Source organism: Poecilia latipinna, unplaced genomic scaffold (assembly GCF_001443285.1).
Source record: "Poecilia latipinna isolate Pla-1442-1.1 unplaced genomic scaffold, P_latipinna-1.0 Scaffold3112, whole genome shotgun sequence".
NCBI classification, from domain to species: Eukaryota; Metazoa; Chordata; class Actinopteri; order Cyprinodontiformes; family Poeciliidae; genus Poecilia; species Poecilia latipinna.
This window is the reverse complement of record NW_015115728.1, coordinates 19,372-37,967: the sequence shown is the minus strand read 5'-3', so window position 1 is coordinate 37,967 and position 18,596 is coordinate 19,372. Positions and strand designations below refer to the sequence as shown.

The window sequence follows — 18,596 nt, the reverse complement described above, 5'->3', positions numbered from 1 at the left end:
CCCCCCCCCCTACACACGCACACACACACACTTTGGGCACCAGAAATGTAGATTAAATTTAAAATGTATGTATATAATTTTTTTTTTTTTTTTTTTTGGCAGCATTGGCAACCGTTCCAATAATTGGCCGTTTTGAATTTTGTTGAGTTGGTTCCTCTAAATTCCCCGGGTTTTTTTTTTTTTTTTTTGATAGAACGGCTCATTTTTACTGAAAATAAACTCTCGCGCCGACCAGATACTTAGTTTAATTTTTTTTTTAAAGAAACAAGTGGGGTTATTTTAACTGCATTGGCAACCTTTAATTTGTGTCCCATTTTACTGGTTTTCATGGTTAAAATTCCTGTTTTGTTGGCATAGACGGCTCATCTTTACTGGAAGTAAAATCTCGTGCTGACCTCCCCATGCTGAACAGACACATTCACCTTCTATCACTCAGAAGCAATCAGAAAAAGCTGTTGGCGTACAAGATGGCTGCCTCAACGGGCTCTCTGCCCTTTTTACTAATCTTTCATTTTTATTTTTTTTGCTTTTGGCCCAATAGAAATGAAAGCGAATGATTTAATTAATTTTTTTAGCAGTATGTTATAAGGCTTTTATTTTTGACCTTGAGGTCGTTTGGAGGCCGCTCTTCCTTCAGCTGAGTGTGCAGTGAGTGGTTGGATGTCAGTTTAAGGAAATCCATCTGATCCAAATAAACCGATAAAATTGCTGTATCTGTCTATAAAGTCAAGGGAACGCCAGAAGTGGGTTTTTTCTTCTCTTCTAAAAAAACCGAATCTATTCTGAATCAAGTCGATGGCAGTCGGTTACATCGTGTATGAAACGCTCTACCTGGCTTGTAACTGACGAGAACTGTGATGTACAGATGATGTATTAAATCTGAAGCGAGTAATGCAATGATATTAGGATACAGTTTTTGTATTTTTATTCTTGTATAAGGTTATTGATGGCTATTGTTTTAGCCTATAGTTCATTCTGTGTTATTTAAATTCTAATATATGAATCATATTTGGATTGAAGTCATGTTCAGGGGCCATGTTGTGTATGTATTGAGATGTAAAGCCTTTGAATGTGAATAATTATTGTAAACTATAATATTTTACAGCTTTTTTCTTACTATATCATACATTTTCTATTTGCTCAGTGACTTAATCATATTCTGATAATTTAATGATTCTGTTCATTCTCTCTCTGATTATTTGTGCGCTAGGTCAGTAGATGTTGAATGATGAATTTTCCACTTAATGCTTGGTAGTCCAGTGATTAAAGCATGTAGGAATTTAGGCATTCAAATGAAAGCCATGTGTCTTGTCTTCTGTTTAACAACCTTCGCCACGACGCTGAACTGCGTCTGGCGGAGACGACATCTCACGTTTCTGCAGCATGTAAATAAAGTACCGACCCATTATCTCTGCTTTGGTGTGAAAGTCTTTGTAAAACTGACTGGTTTTAGACAGTTAAAATCATACTGAAGTTGATTTTTGATCCTAACTTGTAGACTCTTGTTGCCCAAAGATGTGCCATAAATTTATTTTTTCCCCAAGTGTAACAAAAATAGCTGAATTTCAACAAAAAGCTTTGATAAATTAATAACCTAAATTTTGAGGTGTTAGAAATGTTCAACAAAATCTCATTTATTTTTTTTGTTTCTTGGATTAACTCAAACTTTCAAGCTGAGTTTGAATTGGAAGTCAGGCTTTTCTTGTTTTTGCATCGTCATTATTCCCACGATGGCAATTAAAATCAAGGGAGAATGCACACAAATCTCAAATTTACCATGGCTCAACTAAATCCCTGCTTTCGATTCTCTGAATCTGAGTTAGTGACTCACTTATTCAAATTCTGATTTCTTTATTTAAAACAGTATTTGTTCATATGCAAAACTGGGTCACGATTCCGGTCTGACCCAGATAAAGGAGCGGGTTGGGGCTGAGAAAAGAACGAGACAAGACTCGACTGGGAAAAGTTGATTTATAATTTTAAACGTACATGAAGTGTTCTAATTTTTGTTTCTCAAAAACTTGGTTTCATTTATTAAAATTAAATATTGAGGTCATTGATATTTGCACTTTTTAAATTTATTGTAAATGTGTTTTTATTCACACACATGCAGTACATTTTTAATGACCCAGGTGAACATTTCTTTTAAACAGATTATTTTTAATAACTGTACAGTATTTTCTTGTCTATTTTTGTTTTTAATCTTTCTTACAGTTATGTTAAAGGTAAACTTACTGTTGCCTGAATTTCCCCACTATTAGTGTATTTCATATTGCGTTAATGTATTTAATACATTTTGGATAACAAAAGTTACTTCTAATTGTTACAAAAGAGAAATTTAATCTCAGAAATCTCTTAGGTTTTGAAAAATAGTTTTAATTCTGAGATTAAAGTCTGAATTCTACAATGGCAAAAATGAGGTCATTGTGTGTGTGTGTATATATATATATATACACACTGCTCAAAAAAATAAAGGGAACACTCAAATAACACATCCTAGATCTAAATGAATGAAATATTCTCATTGAATACTTTGTTCTGTACAAAGTTGAATGTGCCGACAACAAAATCACAAAAATCATCAATGGAAATCAAATTTATTAACCAATGGAGGCCTGGATTTGGAGCCACACACAAAATTAAAGTGAAATGTTCCCTTTATTTTTTTGAGCAGTGTATATATATATATTCCACTAAAAACAGACAATTTGAGATTAATCAGAACATTTCTGAGTTTCAAAAGTTGAAAAGTTTATACTATTGAAGCTCAGAAATGTCCACATTTCTTCTCAGAAATCAGATTAATCTAAAAAAACAAAACCCTGACTTTTCTCAGGTAAATCTTTGTTTCAAACTTAGAAATGTCCTTGTTTTTTCTCAAAACAAAACAAAAAACAAGGAAGAAATCTAGGAAACATTTTCTAGCAAATTTTCTATTTTTCAAACTCAGAAATTTCCCATTTTTTTCTAGAATATTTCTGTGATTTTTGCCCAAAAAATATACAAATTTTTTCCTAACTACAATGACGTTTTAAAATAAAAATTGTGACTTTAACCTCACATATTCTAAAATGTCAGAATTATTTCTTTGTCTCTCTAGTGGCCCTAATCGCCTTCCGTACAGTAGTCGTGTAGAAAGCCTGGGCGGACAGCGGCGGGTAGGAGTGGCCGCGGAGGTTGCAGTGACTGGCGGACTCCCAGTCGGCGGCTTGCGGCAGCGTCGCCACTTCCTGTCAGCCGCTCGATCAGAGCAGAGCCGAAGCGAGGGCGGAGGAGGCGCGGAGTGGAGCGGGATGGCAGAGAACAGCTCCGAGACAAGCGGCTCCGTTCACCGGAGATGTCCGACCCATTCTTCCCCGGGGGTCGGAGCCTCCAAGTGGATCCGGCTGAATGTCGGAGGGACGTATTTTCTAACGACGAGGCAGACGCTGTGCCGAGACCCGAAATCCTTTCTGTTCAGGCTGAGCCAGGCTGATCCGGAGCTCGATTCCGACAAGGTACATGCTAAGCTAACTTAGCACTTAGCTAACTAAGCACTTAACACTGGCCTGCGATTCGGAAACCCGAATCCCGACACTAAGTTTCCCTTTAATGCCAGTAGAGGTTTTAAAGTGGTTTCGATATAATTTTCCTTTTTATTGCACTCCAATTTTGATAAAAATATTAATAATTCAGGTAACGCTCACCGAAATGTAGATGCTAGTTAGCACTAGCCTACTAGCTAGATTCCGACAGTCACCACATGACATAACGCTGCTAGCTCGCTCCTTTTTAATTCTCAGTGAAAGTTACTAGATCTTTCCTTTAGCAAAACAAAATGCATTTAAAATTATTGCTGTTAAATATAGTACTGTTTGATTTTGTTCTTATTCTTTTTTTTAATATAAATTAAGACCCGACAGTTAAAAAGTTTCCTCCATCTGAAGCATCGCATCTAGGTGTCACATAGTGATTTGCGGATTTCACTGATATCTGCAAATAAATTATTTCATCTACACAAATATAGCTATAAAATTATAATAATGTGGTGATTACCCTTTTGGGTGATAAGCAATCATTTTATTTTGCTTTGTTTGCTCCGTATTTTCTGGTTGGGTGAAACTGAAGTCAGCATCTTATTCGCAGCTTCATATTTAACACAATTTACAACGAATCTGGATTACATTTAATCCGGATTATTTTCAAGTGTAAAATACTTGGAAAATACTTGTGATTACTAATATTTAACATTTTGGATGGGAGTAGCTTGTCACAGTCTGCATCACAATAGTTTGGTATAATTTAGTTAAAGTTTTCTGAAGTATTTGATAGTTTGAAGTATCTACTAATCAGAACCCAGCTTCAGTGTTTCTGTTTACACTTTCGTCTGTGTTTTTTTGCTCGGTTATATTTCTGTGTCATCTGCAGTTATTGTTTGTTTCTGCCCCTGATCTATTGTTACTGTCCTCCTCTTCACTCCTGCTCTCTAATATCCTGAGCCGAGATGACGGCTCAGCTGGTATTTCCATGCGAATATCTTAATCTCTAAATAATCAGCTTGTGGGTTTTTATTCTGTTTATCCTCTGAGTGATGGATCAGTCCGTTTCAATCCCGGGTCCTGAGTGAGCATCACACTGCGGAGCCAGTAGCGCAGCTTGTTATACACACGACTGCGGCTCAAAAATGATGTAAATTTTCCTGTTCAGTATTTATTTCAATCCCACTCATTAAATGAAATTAAATTACATCTTCACAAATCAATACCATGTGTAAAAATCACTTCTTTTGTGTAAATCACTAAACAGAAACATTAAAAAAACCCAATCCAAAACCAAAACACAGTTGACTTACTTACTCGCGTAAATATTTTCTTTCTCATCAATTTTTTTTTGAACATTTTTGGAAAATTTTGAACTTTATCTTGAACTGAGCACAAGTCATCCTGGCATTATTAAACGGGGCCAAAATGTGGGCCGGGGGCCATTTGTGGTCTTTTAAATGATTTTTCTTTCTTTTTTTTTTTTTTTTGTGGCCCTCACCTGGAGTGGAAGAATGAAACAAATTTGACCCAACCATAAGGAGACATTTTATTTTTAAATCTGTTACCAACATTTTACAGTGTAAAATGTTAAGTACAACACAAAGTATCCATTTTTTATAACCAAGTGTCTATAAATAGCAGAGCCATGTTGATCCGGCTGAAATGCCAACGTTTCTGCACCCAAATCAGCTTTTATTTAATTTATTAAACTTGGTTAAATGTAACAAACATTTTGAAAGAAAGTGACTCAAATCCTGGTTTTATAACTGGGAATAAATTTGTTCAATTAAGCTCAAAAGAAATTGAAAACTACATGTTTTCTTTTACATCAAACTAAGGTTATTAAGGTTAACTAAATTCACCAAATGATGAAAACTAAAATTGGGAACATTTTTGTTATTAACTGAAATAATAACAGTAATTAATGAAGAACTATAACTGAAACTTGTTGTTTGTAAAATTAACTAAAACATTCTGAAATTATAGAAATATCCTTAATTTGTGTTTATGAATCTTTTTATTAGCCTTTTGAACTGATGTGAAATTAATTGGTAAATTACGCCACTCCCAACTTTCCTAAAGGCTACGCTACGCTAGGCCGCAAAATGGCGGCAGAAGAGTTTGGGATAAAACTCCAGTGAGTTGGTTGTTCAATAACTGATGATGAGTATTCAATACCCAATCAGTGTTAATGTAATTACAATACTTTGACCTTTTTAAATTCTGTGCTGAAAAATTAACCAAAGTATGAAAAAACTAAACTATATTTAGCCAATAAAAACTAGCAAATGTACTCAAAAAACTAATCGAAACTAAATAATTAGAAAACAAATTGACATTTCTTTAAAGAAAAAAAAGCTACATATTTTTATTTTTTAATATATATTTTCCCATGAGTAGGGCTTTACAATAAATCCATAGCCCATATGTCGTTATAGACATGTGATCAATATTAATAGATAATCTGGTATAATACTCGATAGAATATTCCAGGGCAGTGGCTTCAATTAACTCACTCATTCTTTAGTTGCCTAGCAACGACCTGCTGACTAATGGGGGCAGCAGCAGTTTCAAGTTTCTCCACCAAGCAAAATAACTGATGAAAAATAAAAAACGGAGACAAAACTGGATAAAATGGGAAGTTATGACGGCCCTTTGTGGGCGGCGGCTCCCCGTAGATGGCGGCGGCCTCATAGTGGGCGGCAGCTCCCCGTAGAGGGCGGCGGCCTCGTAGAGGGTGGCGCCCCCCATAGCGGGCGGCCTGGCCGCGGCGTTCTCCTCTCCTGCGCCCCGTTTTCCTCTCCTGCGCCCCGTTTTCCTCTCCGGCGCCCCGTTTTCCTCAGTCACGCCGCCCGACGTGCTGCAGGACTCTGGAGCTGAGCTGCATTATTCATGCTGTTGACTGCAGCTTGTTGGCGCTTTGGGTTTGGACCGGGGAGGAAGTGGAGGAAGTGCTGTCATGTGCGCTGTCTGCTTTTCAGAAGTCACATGTTAAATATTTATTCCACCATATTGATAACCATCAGTCACTGCCGACGCGGTGAATGGATGTCGTCATAGCGACTCCTTCAGGGGTTAATCGACTGATTTCTCCTCTTCTTCCCTGTTAAATTTGAGTGAAGAGCCAGCTCTGCTTTCAGAACCGCATCAATTTTTCACGCAGCCCATCACAAAGGATTCTTGTTCCTTCTCCGTCTTTTCATATTCATATCCATTTGCTGCCCAGGGAGGTATTTTCTTCAGGCTTTCCGCCGTGCCTGGGAACGTGGCGGGAGGCGGCGTAAATATTTAATGGCCGTATCGTCTCCCCCCGCGCCGCCTCCCTGCAGTAAGAGCTCAGCAGCAAGGCGCTGCCGGCTAATGAAGTTATTCTGATACCCAATAGCATCGGCCTCTATCTGCTGGAAACCTGCACCCGCCGCTGCTGCTGTGGGCGTCAGAAAGCCAAACCAGGGGTGTACAAACTTTTCCAATATAAGCCAAAGTCGTCAAATCAAGAGTTCTTGTTGACCAAAAAATTAAAACATCTAAAATATTTTTTTCCAGCTCAATAAGCAAAACATGAAATATTTTAATAAAACAAAAAATAGTCAGATTTTTAAAAGAAATTATCTTAGCTAGTGTAGCTTCAGCCTCCATTAGCCACATGTTTAATACGTTTCTGATCATGTTCAGTTTGGGTTTTTTCCCTTTGATAACTGGAATTTATCATGACACGTCATGATAAATAAATCATTAATTATTCATCTTTTTACATTAGCAGAATATTGAGTTTTCCTGCCATTGTTTACGTCCCGACTTCTGCTGCTGCAGTTGTGGCTCATGTCTCACTTCAACCACGTAAAAGTTGGATAAAATGCGACTCGACTGTCCGACTGCAGAAGCTTTGAGACCGATTGGATTATTGGGACGTTTCTCCTCCTGCTTAGCACCATCAGCCATCATGTTTACTTTGACTGGGCCATTTTCTGTTGAGCTGAGTGGTCGCCGTGGCGTTTCCTGTGGGAGGATTTGGTTGATGAGGCTCATGCAGAGCTGCGCTCTGATTGGCTGCTCAGCTGCGCTCTCTGGCTCTGATTGGCTGCTTTCTTTTAAAGATGGCAGGGCGAGCCGGCCTGAACTCTATTGGAACAGGCGAAATCCTGGCCATCTATCTGACGGTTGTCATGGCAACGTCGATGCTACCATCATGGTGAAAAAGTTTTGAGTGTAATAATTTTCACAGCCCAGATTTTTATTCATGTTTTTACTGAGTGACTGCTCTGATCTTTATTTAGGCTGCAAAATATTTTAATGATCGATTATTCTGACGATTAATCAATAAAAAATTTGCTGCATTCTGTAGATTGTTTATTTAATCTCATAAGCTTTCTTTAAAATGTGTATTATAATACTTTAAAAGATGTTGATGCACAAATAATCCAGTTTTAATTAATGAAACAAACATTTTGTTGCCTTAAGTGCAATAATAAAGAATTTCTTTGGGTAATTTGAACCAGGAGAAACTAAAAATTCACACATGCTTGCAGCTGCAGGACAAACTGTTTTCCATAAATCTATATTTCTTGGTTAGTTATTTCTTGTGCAAATGTTTTATTTTTTACTTCTCTTAATAGAACCGTGTCTGTGTGAATTATATTGAGTCGTTTTGCTTTTTTCTGCTTCCTCGTCTTGGGATAAAAACGAACTTTAAATATTATGCTAATTCCTAGATATTAACTCTGCCATGTATTGTGGTAATGTTGATTAACTGTCCTAATCAGATGAATTGAATTATAAATCTTTTTTGAGTTTTGTAATCATGTTTTTAATTTAAAGCAGAAGTCATTTGATTCTTGCGACATTCACCAACAATAATAATCTACAGTGCAGAAACGCCTGAACATGCCGCTGCAGTTCTGCATTTCAGATTTAACTTTTTCTTGTTGTTTTGACTTCCTGCTGTCGGTTTTGACCCGACTGTCGATCAGAAGCTGATGGTTTGTCAGAGCTGCTGTGTTGTTGACTTGCTGAAAACAGGAGAACCCGGTTCCATGTTTAGTGAAACTAAACCTCACCTGTTGGTGGGATTTCCAGGTTCCTCTGGGTTTTCACGCCGCGACACGTCGGAGCGCCTGCAGTGAAAACACGTGTGCTTCTGACGGTGCGTTCAGGCGACGTGGGAAAGGATGCAGCAGGTTGTAGTTTTAGTTAGGGCTGGACGATATGCCTGAAAAACTAATCACAATGTAAAGTTGGGGGAACTTGAAACTGCTTCTTCCTCAGCAGGTTGTTGCTAGGCAACTGAAGAGCAAGTCAGTCGGTTGAAGCCACCAGTTTAATAATTAGGCCTTTCACAATAAGACATTGATCAATTAATCTTGTGATAAATTAAAACAAACTCTAATTTTTGTTTGCGTATTTTGTCTCTACTGAAAACTGGATGCTAAAAGTCTGTCTGGTGTTTTGATCTGAACTTTTTTAGGATAATTTTTACAAAGATTTGATGATTCGTTTCATTTGTTGTTTTGTATTTGAAATGTTTTCTGATTCAGTGGTAAATGTTCATTAGAATTTAAAGTTTATTGATCTTTAATAATGTGTCCTAGCTTTATTATGCCATTATTACCGTTAATCCAGCCCACTGGGTGTTTATTATGGGATGGACGCACGAAACCGTCACAAATTAATGGAAATTGTCTCAAAACAATATTAGCATTTATTGTAATAACTTATGGGACAATTTATTGTACAGCAAAAAATATTGTGACAGGCCTGCATCAGATTATCATGTATTGATATTGATTATTATTGATTACTAGTTTTAGTGCATCTTATCTGGATCTGGGTGAGCGGTTCAGGTCGGGTCTTTCTCTATTTGGGCCTCCTGTTCTTGTACTTGAACTCTTGTGAATATAAAAGTTTAAAAAGTGGCCCGGTGGGCTGGAATAGCGCTCCTGTGGGCTCCTGTGGAATATTTTTGACGTGGAAAAGAGGTCAGTCTGCCGAGAGGGCTTTGGATTCATTAGGAGAGGCGATGCACTGGGACTTTGTCTCATTATTAGAAAGATTAATGGCTTTGGAGTTGAATTCATCTCGGGATAATGGTGCTAACTATGAGAGGCTTCTGGGCCGATTTCCACCCATTATCATAGTGAAGCTTCAACTTGTGAAGTTTACTGTCTGTGTGTAAAATTAGCAGCATAACAGAATATCAGGGCCAAATAAGGGATTATTATTATTTCAGTTATGAGGATAAAGTTATAATATTAGCAGAAAAGTCATAAAATTGCTAATGATAATAAATCATGGATAGCTATGAAGATTTGTTGCAACTGCTTCAGTCTTTCTACTAAATAAACTCAATCATTTCAAAGTCTTGATGCTGATGTATTAAAAGATGAAGGATTTCCTTGTTTGTAAAAATGACACCTGAATAACTTCACTAGATGTGAATTCATGAAGTTATTCCTCATTACAATTTTATTTATTTCTAAAGGAGTTTTTGTGAAATTGCTTCTTCGTTCTCCTAATAGAACAACTTTATTATAGTAATGTTATGACTGTTTTCTTGTATTGCAACTTTATTGTGGTAATATGACTTTTGTCTTCATATTTTTTGACTCATGACTTTTTTTCTTGCATTATTACAGCTTTATTTTGGCTTCTCATATTACGACTTTTTCTCATTACGACTTTTTCTCGTATTATTACTCTACATCCATATTTACACTTTAATGCACTGTTATAAATCATATTATTTTTCTTAGCTTAGCCTTATTAAACAGTTGTAGCATGCTAACAACATGCTAGCTAATAGCAAAACGGCCAGATGAATGCGGGTAACCATGGCGACCAGTGGGAGTTTAAATCTGTTTCTGCAGTAAAGTTGCCTGTTTACAAACAGATAATCCCTCTAAATGAGACGACATCTGGCATTTAGAGGGTTTGAAGCCACCAGTAACGGACTTACCGGTCCGTTAAGGGAAGAACCGGGTTGGAAGTTGGACTTTTTGAGGAAAAAGCCAATTTTCCCGTGTTGAAAAATATCCAGACACTGAAACAAATTGCTTCTCCCCCACTTGATTAGAAGCGATCATAAATGCACATTTATGCCGGAGACGATGCTGCTCAACCCTTATTTTCCATTTTTTATGAACGGCTAGCCACCCAAGCGAGCGGAACGGGTTAATTGATGGCTCCTTTCTGCGGCGGCCCTCGGCGGGACGGGCCTGTTGTTCCAGATCTTTTCTGTTCTGCTCTAATTGTTTCGACTCGCTCTCCTCACCCCCCGGGAGACGCGCCGTCTAATCACAGCTCAGGAAGAGGGGAATACCCAGCGGTTGTGAAGGAATCGGGATGAAACCTGCGGGAATACTGCAGTGATATCCCAACGCAGTCACACGTGTGGCCCGGTGTGCAGCCATTAAAACCACAGGAAGTGACCTTAAAGGGCCAGTATCACGTAAAATCAACCTTTTTGAGCTTTAAGTCGTGTTATAATGTCATTCCTTCTTAAAAAACATACCTGGAGTGTTGGGCTGAAAACGATATAAAGGATTCATATCAGTTTATTGATAACTATTGATTAGATTTTTGGTTTAAATATTTGGAATGCTGCCAAACTGGTGATGTGACCTTTCCTGTTTTATCCAAAAGTTTCACTTCTCACCATTGTTTTTTATTTTTAACCTGTTAGGAGTCTTGGTTAACCTTTAAACCGAGACAGCAGGTTGTTGCTAGGCAACCAGAGAGTGAGTGAGTTGCTAAGTAACCAGAGAGTGAGTGAGTTGGTTGATTCCATCAACCTAGCTTAGCTACCTGCGAGAGGTGCAGCTAAAGTCTTTCCTCTGCCTACATATCCCAGAAGGCTGTGCAGTTCTGGATCAGAGTTCAGTGATTATTCTGTGTATTGAATATTGAATATTTTATCAGATGTATTAACTATTGATACTGATCACATGTCTATTGCAATATAATTATTGATTTATTGTACTGGAGTGTTGCTTTGATTCTTTCATTCATGCTTGAGTAATCCTTTAATCTCAGGTGTTAACACCTGGGTGGACCTAGCCCCGCCTTTGAGGCACAGCTCCTCCCCCGCTCTTCTCAGAGCATCCCTCGTTAAAACGTTGTTAAAAGGTTAATAGGGGAGCCATGTTGGGATGACTTCTAGGAGGCAGAGCTTCAGAAAGAGCAGGAGTTTCTTAAAGAGACAGGGCCAATGTCAAGGCGTTAAATTTCCAAGTTAACGTAACTTAAGTTTAACTTATGTCAACGTAGTTATGCTGTAAAATGGCCCAATGCGGCTGAGAAACGCATAATACTGTTTCAGTGAGTTGACTGCATATTTGACCTCTGAACCCGTATTTCTCTCTCCGGCAGGATGAAACTGGTGCCTATCTCATCGACAGAGACCCCACGTACTTCGGGCCAGTGCTGAACTACCTGAGGCATGGCAAACTGGTGCTCAACCGGGACTTGGCGGAGGAAGGTAAGACGCGTCTCTGTGTTCAGGCAGCTGCTGTTTCACCTACGGAGGCTCTGAAGGGACAAAAGTCTGTGAAATCAAACTTTTTTCTGTCTCCAGGAGTTTTGGAGGAAGCCGAGTTCTACAACATCACATCATTAATAAAACTCATCAAGGACAAGATCAGGGAACGGGACTGCAAAACATCACAGGTACCCAGCAGGAGGCTCCCTGAAATCAGATCCATTCATTATTATTGAAAAAACTGGAGAAAGGTTTTTTTTTTTTTTTTAGTATTTTGTACATATTTGTCACTTAAAGTATGGATAATCTGTTCATGTAATTACTGATGGAAGTTCTCCCCCAACAACCAATCAGAGGCAGGAGGCGGGTCTTAGTGCTGTCAGTCACACCCATGAAGGCTAGGCTAGTTAGCATACCCACCAATGACGTTTTCCTGTAACGATAAGTTGTTTCTCTACCATTAGCACATTTAGTAGCATACATGAGTTGATTGACAGCGCTAAGCCCCGCCCCTGGCTCTGATTGGTTGTTTTTCTGGCTTCTCGTATTATTATTCTACACCCTGGTTTTCTTCAGAAGACAATATTAGCTCAAGGAGGAGGTGGAGGCGATCAGTTTTTACTCAGATTATCTGTCCCATATTGTCATGACATGGTGGCAGTTTAATAAACAAACAAAACATTTTTATATAAAAGTTACATACTGCAGCTTGTACATAAATGTTTAGTTTTTTGTTTTGCTTATTTTACAGAAACAACCAAGTGAAGCTAAAATCATGTCACTTGAGTTTTTGGCAGAACATATTTAAAGAGGAGGAATGAAAAATGTGTAAATATTTGTCGTAATTTCTACTAAATATGTTCTTCCAGGCACTTCAGTGAATTAATTGATGATTAAATCAGTTATTTCACAATGAAATGGTTTTGAAACCGTTTACTCTCAGGAATGTGTGTGTTCTTGTGTTTTTCATGGTTTCCTCTCGGTTGCGCGTTTCCTGCCAGGTTCCAGTGAAGCACGTGTACCGGGTTCTGCAGTGCCAGGAGGAGGAGCTGACCCAGATGGTGTCCACCATGTCTGACGGCTGGAAGTTCGAGCAGGTACCTGCGCCGCGGCGCTCCGGCGGCGCTCCTGTCATGTGCTTTCACCCGCCCTGCTATGCTCACATTAATCCAGAAATCCTCAATCTGATGTTTGACAGAACCGATCGGCCGCTCGGCGAATCGGATGATGATTCATGACCCGAGCATGCTCTCTGTGCTCTGATTGGTCGTTACAGCTTGTCAGTATAGGTTACGGGCGGGCCCACCAGGCAGAGTATCTGCTGATTGTGTCAAGGGAGGTGAAGGGAGAGGAGTCTGCTTTGCCAAACAACAGCGGAGAGGTGTGTCCCACAGCCGTGTTTACGGGCCGGTCACTGCATGATCCCTGTTGTCCATACACACCCCTTTAGCCATTGTTTGTCCCAAGTAGACGCCTAGCTGCCAGCTATTTCCACTCTTCATTTGTTCTGCTAAAGAAAACCCGTCACCTTTTGTTATTGTCTGTGATTTTATTTCCTCATTATGTTATTATAAAACCACTTTCACAGTTCTGAGCTGATTTATTTGAGCTGAAACTACAAAAAGCGAGTTTTCAGGATGATACATTTTGGTTTGAGCAGCGAGTGATTTAAACAATCTCAGGTCTGCAGAAGGTTTTGTTTTTCTGATCCATAACCATCTAAAAAACTCAGAAGTGGTAGCTAGAGGAGGATATTCAGCTATTTTCACTCTTATTATAAATGAACAATTTTCAGCCTGGTGGCCCGCCAGGCTGATGATACACTGGGGGAAACCCTGTTATTATTGTTATAAAACCAAATCCGCATTTCTGAGCTGATTTATTTGAGCTGAAACTTATAAAAAAGAGTTTTCAGAATGAGAAATATCCGGTTTGAGCAGAACAAAACGAGTTCCAGGACGTTTTTCTGAACTGAAGCAGCTAAAAGCTCAGTGGGTTTGTTACAGTGGAGGATATTGGTTCCTTTTCGCTGTGAGTCTGCTTCACAACAACAAGTATCAGGCAGCAGGGAGTAATGAGGCGATGCATGTCTGAACATGCACAGCTGGGTACAGGCGGGACGCATGCAGTCTGCAGCGCATTTCAGCCAGAAGCTGCTGCTTTTCACGCTCCTCATTGTAGGAAATGTTCAAGTTTCTCCTGTGGTTCTGTTCAGCAGCTTGTGAAGAAACAATCAGCTGAATGTCCCTAAAATTTACAGTAAAAAATCCTTCAAATTGCTGCCACTTGTTGCAGTTTTCCAAGCTTTGCTTGTTCATCCGCCATACTTGGAAAACTTTCCTCCGGCATGTTTCTGCTCATGGCTAACCTCCTGCTCCTCTGTTCTCTCCGTAGTTCTGCATTTGTCTCCTGAATGCTCGTCTGTGTTTTAGATTTCTGTTGCCTCGTTTTGTGAATCACTGACTTTTATTTTCTTGTTCTGAATTATTAGCAGGTCTTTAAATAGTATTTAAAATGATTACTGTAGTAAAAGTTGTGAAATAAAAGCCAAACTTTAAGAAATTATTTAAAAACACAAAGTCGGGGGACGTACGGAAAAAGATTAGTGCCACCGTTTGGGGAAAAACAAATTAATGGGAAACAAAAGTCAGATTTCTGAGGGTGTCAGAAATTTGATTTTATAAAACATAATTATCTAATACATGGGTAATTGGTCAGCACCTGGGTAGGACCAGTCGACACCTGGACGTCGGTACCGGCCGATGCGAGTCACTTCTTATTGATCAATTGGGTTGAAATTAGCTGCTGATGTTCGCCTTCATCTTTTTTCTGGTTCAGGAAGTGTTTGTTTGGTCATGTGATGCAGCAAAGCATTATGGGATGTTTAACTGAAGCAGAAGCTGTGTCGGCATTACTGTCTGGTTTTAATGGGTTTAACTGGTATTTTCTAAGGTTCTGGGTTTTTCCTCTGTGGATCTCTGCTGTTGTTCATTTCCAGGATTTTCTGATTCTTTCGTCCTTTCAGATGATTAATTTGGTTTTTTGGCTGATTTCCTCTCCGTGTCGTCGCAGCTCGTCAGCATCGGCTCCTCCTATAACTACGGAAACGAAGACCAGGCCGAGTTCCTGTGCGTCGTTTCCAAGGAGCTGCACAACCAGTCGTACGGGACCAACAGCGAGCCCAGCGAGAAGGCAAAGGTGAAGCTGCGAGAATAAAACATTCAAACCAGTCACTGCTTCACCACTGAAACCAGAACTCCCAGTCACTTTTTCAAACCATTTTAAAATCAGGCCAGGTGGTACAAATGGTACAATAAAAAAAAAAAAACCTCTCATCTATAATTTTATGCATTTTGCAATCTGTGAAAGACGATGGACCAATAAAACTTTATTGTAATATATTTTGTTTTAAAAAGTGCTATAAAATGTTTTGTTGAGTTCTAACAATATTTATCACAATAAAAAATGATACGGTAGCAACATTAAAAATAAGGTATTTAAAATGGTAACATAATGACAATTTTACTTATTTAGATTTTTATCTCTATGGTGTAATACCAATATTTTATTATAAAATATTTTAAAATAAAAACGTATTATAAAAATGCATTTTTATTAGAGTAAATTTTGGTTTACCATAAAGCTCACTCATGATTCCTATATTAAAATAAAAAATGTTTATTTAAAATAAAGTAACCTTTATTTAATGATAGTTTATTTTTATTATTCATTTATTTTTATCACAAACACGTTTCCACCTGTGTGAAGCTCCAGTGAGGATGTCTGTAATCTGGGTGGGCGGGTTCACCTGCTAGCAGCTCAGTTAGCCGGAGCGCTAACCTGTCCTAGCAGAGACGTTTTCCCCGCGTCGGCAGGAAGTGGGCGGCCGCCGGAGACCAGGCGCCGGGCTTCCAGGTGAAGCGGTCTGCCGGACGGGAAGAGCTCCATTTGTTTCCCAGCCTAATAATTATTGACGCGTTCGCTTCCCGGCTTAATGCAGGGCGTGCTGAATCAGAGGCTGCTGCGCCTCAGCAAAGGAAAACCCAGACAGACCGGACGCTCACTCAGAAAGAGAAAAGATTTTCATCAAAGTGAAATATTTCAACACTTTATTTCTTTTATTTTTTGTGTGTGATTTTAATTTAAAGGGGCAGTGTTATATAAAATCAGCTTTTTTTATCTTTCCATCATGTTACAATGTTAAACCTGGAGTGTTGCTTTGATTCCCATCTACTACATTTAATTAAGTTTATCTAACGACAATTCACAACAAATATAGTCTGACGGTTTTATAGAAAAAAAAAATCATTCTTGTTTGAGAAATCCTTCAATCTCCATGGCAACCATTCAGCTGTTAAATGCCTGGGTGGACCTAGCCCCGCCTTCGAGGCGCAGCTCCTCCCCCACTCAGCTCCTTCAGACTAGCCAGCAGCAATTAGCAAACATCTGCTGGGCTCATTATAGGAGCTGCTGCTCAGAGCAGCACTGGTAAAAACGTTGTTATTGTGACAAACGTTTATAATTTGACACTGAGATTTTCCATTATTTTTAAGCCATAATCATCAAAAGTACAAGAAATAAAAGCTTGAAACATTTAACTGATCAATCTCTTTTGCGGGTTTTATTTTCAGAAATGGGGGAGAAAAATCTAAATATCCTATTTTTAAATTTGTAATTGAGTTAAGACGTTAAGATTTTTACCTTTAAATAGTTTAACTGGTATTTTCTAAGGTTCTGGGTTTTTTCTCTGTTTTTAGTGAACCTCTGCTGTTCACACTGTGTAAAATGTTTAAAGTGACTAATACTGGATTTTAAAACACTTGGAAAATAAAAAGCCTAGTTTTTAATGTCTCTGTGTGCAACATGAATAACCGAGAGGCTTACTTCAATTTCAGAGTAAAAGGGTAGAAGTAAATTTTTAAATATGATTAAAAATTAATAAGCGACACAAATATAGCTGCTCTTCTCTTTTTTATCAACTATTTTTCTTCCACAACGTTTTGCTTCTTCTGAGGAGATTCGGGTCAGTTTTATTTTTTACTTTCATTTTGTATCTCTGAAACATTAAAATAATAACTATTAATCAATATTAATAAACTAAAAATAAAACGATCCAAAAATACTGGTTAAAAAATGGTAAAAAAATATATATATATATATATAATAAACTGGTATTATAAAAATAGAAATAAAAAATAAACCAAAAATTTAAAATAAATGTACAGAATAAAAATATTTTTAAAAAAAACTTTTTTCTTCTTTTTCAGTAGAAGAAAAAAATGTTTCTTTGACTGAGAAGATAAACCTCAGATTATTTCATTAGCAGTTGGTTTTTTTGGTATAAAAACATTTATACCAAAATAACTGAGGTCCATGTATGGAGCTACTTTGGGGCCATAAAGTTTTAAATAAATAACATAGTACAATGTTAGAAATGCATAAAAATTAAAATAAAAAAATACTCCATTGGGGTGCTGTAGTGGCACAGGGGCGAAGCACGACCCGCGTATGGAGGCCTTATTCCTCATGGCGGTGGTCGCAGGTTCGATTCCCGTCCTGGCGACGTTTGCCGCATGTCTTCCCCTCTCTGATTGTCCTCTTTCCTGTCGAACTTCTTTCAAATAAAGGCCACTAGAGCCAACAAAACCTTTAAAAAAATACTCCATTGATTCCAAAGGACAATTATAGATGCAAATAAATAAATAATTCAGTTGTTTTTAATTGGGGAGAAAAAAAAAAGTTTTATTGCCAAAGTGCAATAACAGCATTCTATAATTTAATGTTTGTTCATTTCAAGCAACTGTTAAATCTACAGCTTTTTATATATTATTTTTATGGCAAAATGTTTATTTTGGTTCAGTTTTGTCCTAACTGCTCTGAAAGTTTTTTTTTTTTCAGTGAATTGCCATTTTATTAGCCTGTATGTTCCAATCATATTGATTACCAGATGACTAGTTCAATAGCTGATTAATCCAATTATTGGTTTCAACCCTAAAAAAGTTCAGAACTACATTTCAGTTCAGTTAAGAAATACTTCATTCATTCCACTGGAAATAAATACTGTAACTCATTTAAGGAGTTCTTGTAGATGTGATGGCAGGAAGGCGCTCCTGTAGCAGTCTGTATTGCAACAAATGTGAAGAAGCCTCTGATTAAAGAGGCTGTTTTTCACTTGCTGCATTTCCGTTAAAATAATGGCAATTACAATTCTGAAAATAAATGTGATTAATTGAAACATGCCAATTTTAAAATAATCTCCCGTTTTTTTGTTTTTTTTTATACTTTTTTGTGTTCGATGCACAAACATCTAACACAATGTTTGCCATTCCCCCAACATCTGGAGGAGTAGCAAACATCCTCCAGATGTTGCTACTGGAGGAAAAGAAAGAAGACAGGAAGTAGTTGGAGGATGATGACGTGATACTTATTTAGTTTTTTGTTTTAATAACCAACAAAGTTATTCATGTTTGATTTTAATTGTGTTTCTGATTTAATGGAATAAAACTTTTTTTTTTTTTTTTTTTTTTTTTTTACTTTTGGGGAATACTAAAGTTTTTTCCCAATTTTTATGGGAAACGCAGCTGTCAACAGTTTCACGTTCA

General features: G+C 37.9%; 1 protein-coding gene across 2 annotated transcripts in view; it reads left to right on the top strand.

Moving 5' to 3' along the window:
- Positions 1-3,137: 3,137 nt before the first annotated feature.
- Positions 3,138-18,596, top strand: part of LOC106940165 (BTB/POZ domain-containing protein KCTD5) — a 19,459-nt gene continuing 4,000 nt past the window's right edge. Inside the window, exons 1-6 of one of the 2 annotated variants that reach the window (XM_015022830.1) lie at positions 3,138-3,497; positions 11,886-11,994; positions 12,091-12,182; positions 12,996-13,091; positions 13,271-13,375; positions 15,067-15,192. In XM_015022830.1, coding sequence (XP_014878316.1) covers positions 3,294-3,497; positions 11,886-11,994; positions 12,091-12,182; positions 12,996-13,091; positions 13,271-13,375; positions 15,067-15,192 — 732 coding nt within the window. In that variant the 5' untranslated portion in view covers positions 3,138-3,293. The remainder of the gene's footprint in view (positions 3,498-11,885; positions 11,995-12,090; positions 12,183-12,995; positions 13,092-13,270; positions 13,376-15,066; positions 15,193-18,596) is intronic. The other variant, XM_015022831.1, reaches the window with a different exon arrangement.